We start from the raw sequence: 10105 nt of genomic DNA on the forward strand, positions 1-10105 counted from the left end.
TCATTCACAGACTCATTAAGGAAATGTATGAAAATCCCATTCAGAACTGCGTTTCTGCAAGGTTAGAGATGCAAGTTGTAGAATACTGAAGAGCTTGTGATGATGCTTGTAAATCAGTTTTAGCATAGTAAAAATATTTTTGTGCTTTCCAACTTGTGAATTCACATTTCTTTCATAACTTGATTGCAGAATACTATTGAAATTATTACATATTCAATATGTCTGTGATGGAAGTTTGTATGAAATATCTTTTAAAGGTGCTTCATAAAACATCGAGTCCACTAACTCTTAGGCATACTGGCTTCCTTTGCATTTGCTCCAAGTCTCCTAACTGGAACAAGAAAAACTGATTGAAATTATAATTGCTTTTCAACTGATCAGATTTACTATTGAATTATCTAGTTATCATGCAGTTATAGGAATATTCATGTTTGTTAAGTGCAATGCCATAAGCCTTACACACATTTTTTATAAAGCAAAACACAAAACCATAAAGTTAGTGTTCATTGATTCAGTATAAAGTGCGTATTACCTACATGAACAACATAGGTATTGGTTTTGTGTTAGTGTTCTTTTTATAGTACTGTACATTAAATTCATGCAAGCTCTAGCCAGAAAGAGACTCAAGCATTAACTACACTTCTTTCTAATGTATTTTAATTCATACTGTATTTATGAAGACCACAAATAGACAAGTGTGGTCAGCATATTTTAGAGGCTTTAATGGAAGACAGATGAGGAATTAGACCCTTTCCAAGAAGGCAACAATCTAAACCAGGTTGTTGTATACAGCATATTGCAGCTTCAAAGCAGTCTTTAAAGAAAGATTCAGACTTTTAAAAAACAAGAAGCTTTAATTTCTGGAAAACAGCCAAAGGGAGATTAAAATATTGATTTTGGAAAATTAAGGGGCTCGATGGACTTGAAAGAATATTTCCTGTGGGTGCTTAAAAATATATAAGACAATACATGGTCTTTGAAATCAGTTTTAAGAAACCCTTCTACGAGAAAGTTTTGTTGTTTGGAAAATAAACAAGATGATAAGAAGAGAATGGAAGGCTGGCTATAGGGAACCAAAAGAGCAAAGGATTACTCTTGAAGGAAGACAGGCCATTTATTACAATGGATGAACACTATTTGATTATTATTATTTTTTAAAAAGGCTGTTTGGGAACAATGCACTGAATGCACTAAGTTACTTTCAAGATTGTTTAATATTATAGCAGGGAATATAGAAGAACAACAGATTTTATTGGATAAACAGAAATTGAGACTGCTTTCAATGTAGATTTTTTAAAAACCCTGGATTATAAAAGTGATACAGAAAAAGATGTGGTACAAATATAGAATCATAGGGCTGGAAGGAACCTCAGAGGTCCTCTAGTCCAACCTCATAACAGCTTTCGTCTTAAAACATAAAGTATGATTCTTGAGAAAATTTACAAAGGCTGATCCTGAATATAACTTTATGTTGATTTGTTTCTGTTGCATATCAGATTTTATGTCATGTTATTATATTCAGTTTCAAAAATGTAGCTTTTCAAACCTCATTTTGGATCAAGTTTTAGATCAAATCCGGAAGCCACTGTATTAGACTGAGATGAATCAGGTCATTGCCTAAATCACTAGATTGTATTTAATCAATTATGTAGGTCAATGGACATTTTAGGAACCCTCTTGAAATCAGCTGTAAATTATAAATTGCAATGAAATACTCTTGCTTCCAGACCCCCTACCTCTTTCTCCATCTGAAGTCCTTCTGCTCTAATATTTCTTTCAAATACTTCTCTTTTCTCTGCTTGCAAGTTAGATTTTCTGTACACCAAGATATAATCAATGCGACATTTTCCATCTCTGAAGTATAGTCCACTGGATTTATTTTTTTCTGGAATATCCTGTAAAGGCAGTCAGTACAGTTGTCAAATAAAAACCCCAACAAAACGACTAGTGGCTTTAACAATTTTGATTAGAAAAGGATTCAGAACAAAATATCTGAAAACTACTACAGAACATATAAATATTCATAGCATAGCATAGCATAGCATAGCATAGCACAGCACAACACAGCACAACATAGCAAAATGACATAACATTGAAATAAGATTTATTAAACCTCATAAAAATTTTCCATATAATGTCATACATAGTTATGATCACCATATAGTTGCTCTCCTATTGCAGTTATTTTCTGAGTGTGCCTATTACATGTTTTCAAAATTTCATATTATTTGTCCCAGTGAATGCTCTGACAGATCTTTCTTTAAAATAACTTGGATCCACTATAATTCAATTTTTAACTATTAATGAGTTGCACTCTTCCAAAAGAAGCTGATCCAGAACCTGTGGATTCTTTGGAATTATGACTCTTGCTGGAATAGAAGATAGAAACTATGGTCTGTACAGGAACACTTGGAATGCTTGATACAACTGTTTCTAAAAGAAGATGCCCTTGTAACTGTCACTCATACCCTGATCATCAAACATTCGTAATGTGCTTTACTTGGGGTTGCCTTTGAAAGAAAAGACTGCCTTACTTGGGAACTACAACTGATCCAAAATACTACAGCCTGGCTTTGGAAGTAGGCTTCCAGATACATTTTGAAGCGCTAGTCACTGCCTACAAAACTTTTTATGTCTTTCGTCATTGATCTGTATGGGATCCCTTCCTCTGAATAGAATCTTCCAAGTGGCATATTCTATTTAGGAACATTTATTAATTGTTCCTTCTGCATAGATACATTAGGAGATGGTAATACAGAGGCAAGTTCATCTGTAATCCTTTGAAATTCTTTTTCCATGAAGATACAATGGCTCCCTCCATATTTGTTTCAGAAAGAAGTAAATATTATTTTTTATCACGTCTTCAAAACATAAAATGAATGCTGGATGTTATGGCTTTCATGACTGGAGGTGATTATTCTATATTTGTTATTTTATTTTTAGTAGGCTGCATATAAATAGTTTTAAATAAATAAATAATTTGTCATTCCATGTACTGTTTTAATATGCTTGTTTGACTTTCTGTCACTCATATGACAAAGCAAATGTTTATTTTCCACACAAGAATGAGCTATGCTGTTAGGGGAATCCAGGGGTATAATTTTGCAAAATAATCTGCAAAATACAAGAATGATGAAAACACTGTGATTTTATAGTATATTGAACACACAGCTCTATATGGAAAGTAAATTGAGAAGTAGCTCAGAGCCACCTAAAGGAAATCCATAAATAATATTTGTATGAAAATGTCTTACCTCTTCAATAGATTCCAATCTGCTAGTATCATCTGAAGTACTAGTCAAGTTTCCATGGTGAAGCAAAGACTCATCATCTTTGGAAGGGTTTGTTATTTCTTCTAATTCATCAAAAATAATATTGACATCCTTAGCTACTAAAAAGCAATGACAAAGAATTAAAACATTAGTGCTTTAAATAATAAAAAGTCAAAAATTTTTTCAAAATTGGCATGGATGAGCTCAGCACATCTAGTAGGAACAAGATCAGTCTGGCCTCTGCAATAATTATATAATGTAAAATAATTATGTAATGTGTATCTATTATAACAGAATTTATTTATTTAGCGTATGGCATCTACAGAAGTCATGCAATCACTGATATACAAATACTGGTATAAGTTTAAATGAAGCATCAGCAAGGTATGTATGTGTATGTATGTATATATGTGTGTGTGTGTATATATATATCTTTTATACCACATACCATAAAATGCATATGTATACACACACATTATATACAAATACATACATATACACACACATACACACACACACACTACAATATATAAGATAAAATATTACCGTAAATTAATATAAAACCATAATAAAATCACCATAATATGGCACCATATAATTGCAGTGAGATAGATGTTATAATTCAATATCTAAGGAAGCTAACCATCTAACTGTTTTTGGTGTGGCTGCAATGAGATCATCCAGGTGCCTAGAAATTTCCTGAGGGGACATTCTATAACTATATGTATTATCTTTGTTCTGGTGCATCACAAACACACTGCAGGTTCAGATTATAACAGATCATGGTATATGAACAAGCAAAGCATCTTCTAAGTGGCAGTGATTCATACATACATGTTCTGTGTTTTGACCTACAGTACAGTTTTTAAATTCATGATAAATATTAGCAGCCATTTAACTTCTTAATATTTGACTGGAATTCCAATGTCTATTATTCATTTTTATATCCACTCTACAGAATCTAATTATTTTCCAAGTCCTATGAGACGTAAAACTATTTTCTTAAGAAAACTTTAAAGCTGTACCCCAAAATATTGTCTAAGTTTTATATTTGGCTAAGAAATACCTTCTATTGACTCGGTTTAAATGATGTAATAATATTTCAATTTATTTTTCATTCATGAAAGAAACAAAAAACAAGCAAATACCGGTAAATGATCAATATCTTATTTGTATTATCAAGTTGAGTTTGCTACATTTGTAAATCTTTTCATTCCCATCTCCTGGTAATCTGCTTCAAATTTATTAATGCGTATGAAATAACTGCAATAAAAGTGCCAGCTTGGAGTATATGTACTGTATTTGTACAAACACCATTAGTTTAGAAAAGTGAAAAATTAGCCTTGTATAGAGACAGAGACATATATTGTAGTCACACACATATACTATAGATACATAAAATATATACCTTATGTATATACAGAATACAGACATACACACACACACACACACACACACACACACACACACACACACACCCCTACAGATGGAATATAATTCTAATGAATAAAAGTCAGGTCTAGTCCTTTTATTCACATTCAGGGATGTATATCTACTGGAATTCATGTGCCAGTATCAGGTAAATATTTAGTCCCGAGGACTATTCTATTTTTGAAAATGACTGTATTATAATGTAAAGGATTTTCTTTTTGCATTGTTAAACAATAGCTATAGCAATAAGAACATAATAATGGTATAAACAGAAAAGAACAAATGTCTTTTGAAATTATATAAAAATAATAAATAATTAACAGTGAACATAAATAAATATCACAAAATTAAAAGGAAAGAGAGTAGAAAATGCATACTATAGGTAATTGATCAAATGACTCATAAATCCTCTTCATAATCGTTTCTTGACAAACTAGCATACTATTTCACTTCACCACTGTGTATTAAGGATCTGTGTATTAAGGATCCATAGTTAGATATCTTGGTAACTTGGAAATATAGGAAGAGATGTATGTTTCTTTGCTAATCAACAATCTAAGGTCAAGCTGATAATTTTTTGAATTTCAAAGCAAAAGCCAAGCCGCGTGAGTTAATGTTTCAAGTTTTTTGTTTTGGCTCCCATAGCAACCCTTTATGGAATGTTCTCTGAGGGGAGTCAATGTATAGGAAGCAAACTTTTTTGTTGTAGTAACTGCATTTTAAGATCAGGATAGACTATTTGTACCATTTTTAATATAGTTTTTATTGCTTTTAAAATAATAGCAGAAAAAGGAAAAACAAAGGGATTATTATATAGAGAACTGTAATTATTATTGTAATGACATTATGCGCTATATTTTTATTTTTACTGTTGTATTTTTCTTCATTTTTAATTACTTGTTCTGTATTTTTTTTATAATGTATGCATCTTTTCATTTTGTTAGTTTACCATTTTTAAAACATCTTGCCACTTTACCAATAAACTATTCAAGTTTATTCTACTTGAGCTCAGGAAAAATGGGAATTATACAGATCCTATGAAGTTGCCTGAGGACTGGCATGGCAATCTGGGAAGGCTTGATCCATAGGTAATGGCTTGTTTCAACGACAATTTTTTTAGATAAACTATAAGGGCTGAATTCAGATATAATACTTAACCGTAAGAAAGCAAACTACATTATGAGTTAGTGTGACATCCAATAATGGCTTCGTGTTGAGGCAATACAGAATAAGCAGAGATATATATTTAATGAATTTCTCTTTAAGATGAAGACTTCCAACAATTAAGTATAATAAATAACTATATTATTCATAACAGCAGAAGAAGTAGTTTATATTGAAGAGTAAATGTCTTTAGTACACATGCATCATGGTGTAATGGACTCTATAGCTATAATAAAGAAAGCTTTAACAAAATAAATGTTACTTGTTTCTTGTCTACTAAGAAAAAGTTTAATAACAGCAGCCTATAGCATAAAAATCTGGTCCCTGTTTTCTAGAACCATGCAATAACATTAGGAAGATATAAAGAAGGTAACAAAATAATCTCTACAACCCTCACCTTATGAAAGAAAGCAAAAATGTCTCAGTTTAATACTTTACTTTAAAATATATTGAGACGAAGTATATACTACGGCATTTTCCTTCATCATGCTAGAAGTCAGTTTACTCAAATTCATTGGCAGCAAGTTCAATAGAAACAAAATGAAATATTATTTAACAGGATGCGTAACTGATGCATTGAATCCACTGATACCGAAATCAGTAATGGCTATTAGCTTGAATATCAATAACATCACGAAAAAGATTATCTATCAACAGTTATAACGATGTTGACCAATTGAAACTAAGCTGTTGGCATTTGTTCTGCCCCAGCTACGGACCCCAAAGAACGCAGCACACACAAACTCTATACAAAACTCATTTTACTAAAATAACTTAGTCTTTATCATTCAAAGGCTGTTAACGAACTGTCTTAACAGCCTACCAGAATTCTAAGATAAGGTAATCACAGTCTTACTAGAGTTGGCAGAAAGCCCAGAAGCAATTTTGCAGACAGGAAGAAGAGTGAACTAAAGTTGTTCTCTACAGCTTGTTGCAAGCGGCGTTCCTTCTTAAATAGGCTAAGGGAGTGGCCAATTAGGCCCAAGCCTTACTCTCAAGGAGACTTCCTCCTGAGGAGCCACTCCTGCCTTTTGGCAGTTAAGCGCCCGTGCATTGAGAAGAGGCTCCTCCTCTTCGTCCTCTTCACTTAAAGGAGCTTCTGGAGGTTCTGAAGGCCCTGGCTGAATCCCTGCCTCTGGCACCACATCTTCTACAGCCTCCTCACTGTCCGACTCGAGCGCCAGCTGCACAGGCTGCTGACGCAGCACCACACCAGCCTCGTTGTCGGAATCAGCTACAATCTGCACAGGCCGCTGACGGGCCACAACAGCATTATGGAAGTGGACAGGATCTCTTGAAGCCTGTTCCCAACCTCTACCTACTATGGAAATCATTATGCTGTAGCTTCAAAAGGCCTGGATCAAGTAGATTACCTGGATCCCTTTCATCAGGTTTTAGACCTAGGCACAGCATTGGCTACATTTGTTAATGACCTGTGAAGGGACCTGGATGGATGTGATGTGCCAGTTGAGCCCATTTCCGGATGGGGAAACCCTGCTGACAGTCATTCATGCCTTTGTCACCTCACAATTGGATCACTGCAATATAAGGAGCTGCCCTTGATGACCACTTGGAAACTTCAGCATGGATAATTAAGGGCATAATCCAATGGGTCCATGTGATATCTCTATTTTGTGAACTGCAGTGATTACCAGTCCACTTTCTGGATCCAATTCTAGGTGTTGGTTCCATGAAGCAGAGCCAAGCTACTCATCTACTTCCATCTACTCATTTACTTCCAATTATTTCTTTTCATCCAGTAAGAATGGATAAGGTTGGCATGTTCCATTCCTTAGGCAATACCATCTCTGTGAAGCAGGAGACATGCCTTCTTTATTGTCCTAGTGGCCTTTTGAACAACATTCCTCTGAGATTTGTCTGGTTCTGAGACGGCCTGCTTACCTTTCAGAAGCTATTAAAGTTATGACTACTTTTCAAGCATTGGTTCTGGTAAAGGTCTGACTCAGTGGAAGTTTTTTTTCACACGTGTTTCCAGTTTAGTTTATGGTTTTATGCTTAGACGATAAGGAGGAAGGCCTGTCACTTATATTGACATTTTTTTAAAAAAAAATTGATTTATATGCCGCCCTTCTCCGGAGATTCAGGGCGGCTTATAATGTGCTCAGCAATATTTCAATTATCTTACATTTCAAGTATCTTACTTCTAGAAGTCTTTTCCAGACATTCATTTTTTATCAAACTTAAATATAAGAAGCAACCTTCAATTCTCGTAATTATAACCACTCTAGCTCATTTTTTGAATCACATATATGAACACATATTATATAATTAAGATTCACAAAATAACTTACTTTCTTGTATTGCATTAAGAATCTCTGAAAAGTCCACATGTGTCTTCTGAGCATCAGGCCTTATTGGTATTGGTGTTTCCAGCTCACAACCATGACATTGCTCTCTTCTATCTAAAGAAATTGAAGAGAATTAGGGGGAGTTTGCAACAATTTAGTAGTGACTGCAACAGCAATGAATGGAAAAGATACCATAGCAGCAACTATTGTGTATTTATTTTTGCGTATATAATAGTGCAGGGAAATATCAGTCAAACAAACACTCCCAGCAGCATACATGAATCAAAACAACATGTGAAATTAAGTCATGATACAAATATCATGATTATCAACTTGTGTCATAATATATTTTGTTGGAATTTCTTTAAAGTAATTACACACATGTTATTATTTGCCTTCCTTACCTCTCCATAGACATTTGTTCTCACCGGCTACTTAGAAAGTGACAATATATTTGACTAACTCAGGAGTCAAATGCTACCTGTTTGCTCCGGTTCGGGAAAACCGGTAGTGATAAAAACTACCAGTTCGGGTGAACTGGTAGTAAAAAAAACCCTGCCGATTCGGTTGAACTGGCAGTTTATAAAGGTACCGGTTCGCCCGAAGTTAGCTACAGCTTTGGGCGAACCGGTAGTTAAAAAAAACTACTGTTTCCTCCAAACCGGTATTTCCGATGATCAGCTGTGCAGTCTGTTTCAGAAAGAAGTAAATATTATTTTTTATCATGTCTTCAAAACATAAAATGAATGCTGGATGTTATGGCTTTCATGATTGGAGGTGATTATTCTATATTTGTTATTATTTTTAGTAGGCTGCATATAAATAGTTTTAAATAAATAAATAATTTGTCATTTCATGTATTGTTTTAATATGCTTGTTTGACTTTCTGTCACTCATATGACAAAGCAAATGTTTATTTTCCACACAAGAATGAGCTATGCTGTTAGGGGAATCCAGGGGTGTAATTTTGCAAAATAATCTGCAAAATACAGGAATGATGAAAACACTGTGATTTTATAGTATATTGAACACACAGCTCTATATGGAAAGTAAATTGAGAAGTAGCTCAGAGCCACCTAAAGGAAATCCATAAATAATATTTGTATGAAAATGTCTTACCTCTTCAATAGATTCTGCTTTCTAGCAAAGCTAAATCACGCGCCATAGCTGATCCCCCCCCCTTGCTGTTCTACTTACCTTCCCAAGCCTCCTTTTGGCATGTACTGCGCGTGCGTGTGCACGCAGCACATACCAAAAAGAGGCTTGGGAAGGTAAGTAGAACAGTGGGGGTGGGGGATCAGCTGTGCAGAAGTTTAGCTTTGCTAGAAAGCAGGAAATCCTACTTTCTAGCAAAGCTAAATTGCACGCCACAGCTGACCCTCCCTCGCTTCTACTTATCTTTCCAAGTCTCCTTTTGGCGTGCACTGCACATGCAGCACGCATTTGGTGCACAGTGTGCATGCGCGGCCAGCGAACCAATAGCAAACCGGTTAGGATCTCACCACTGGACTAACTGCATTTGCAAATTAAATCGCTGTTCCAAAGCACATCCCTTTAGCCAGGGAATATTGTTTAGCTTTTCTTTGCCAAAAGTATACAAAATGTAGCATTACAATATACAGTATGGAAATTATTTTGAACCAGTAAAAATTGTACTACTTAACAAAATTTTACAAAACATAACAGAGGCTAAATTATCAATTTTCCAAAATTTATTATTGATAAATCATCTTTTCACATGTGCAGTTTTAATAATTTATGTTAAAAGGAGTTATTTCTGCACATATACTGCAATACCAAATAAATGTAATCAGGATCGAAATTAGTCATAAATATATTGCCCGCCAAAGCTCTGGAAACTGAAGACTGATATATTCCTAATATATAGTTGTAGCAGAGAAGAGCTAGCATCAACAAGGTGTCTGTGTG

At 34.3% G+C, this 10105-nt stretch overlaps 1 protein-coding gene across 4 annotated transcripts in view; it reads right to left on the reverse strand.

Annotated features, from left to right (window-relative positions):
• Positions 1-10105, reverse strand: part of ANO4 (anoctamin 4) — an 84218-nt gene that overhangs the window by 49613 nt on the left and 24500 nt on the right. For 3 of the 4 annotated variants that reach the window (XM_034403157.2, XM_034403159.2, XM_034403155.3), the window contains exons 3-5: positions 8180-8290; positions 3255-3391; positions 1737-1895 (exon numbers count right to left, since the gene is read on the reverse strand). In XM_034403157.2, coding sequence (XP_034259048.1) covers positions 1737-1895; positions 3255-3391; positions 8180-8290 — 407 coding nt within the window. The remainder of the gene's footprint in view (positions 1-1736; positions 1896-3254; positions 3392-8179; positions 8291-10105) is intronic. The other variant, XM_087873952.1, reaches the window with a different exon arrangement.

This window comes from Pantherophis guttatus, chromosome 7, assembly GCF_059756535.1.
Source record: "Pantherophis guttatus breed Tessera chromosome 7, ASM5975653v1, whole genome shotgun sequence".
Classification (NCBI taxonomy): domain Eukaryota; kingdom Metazoa; phylum Chordata; class Lepidosauria; order Squamata; family Colubridae; genus Pantherophis; species Pantherophis guttatus.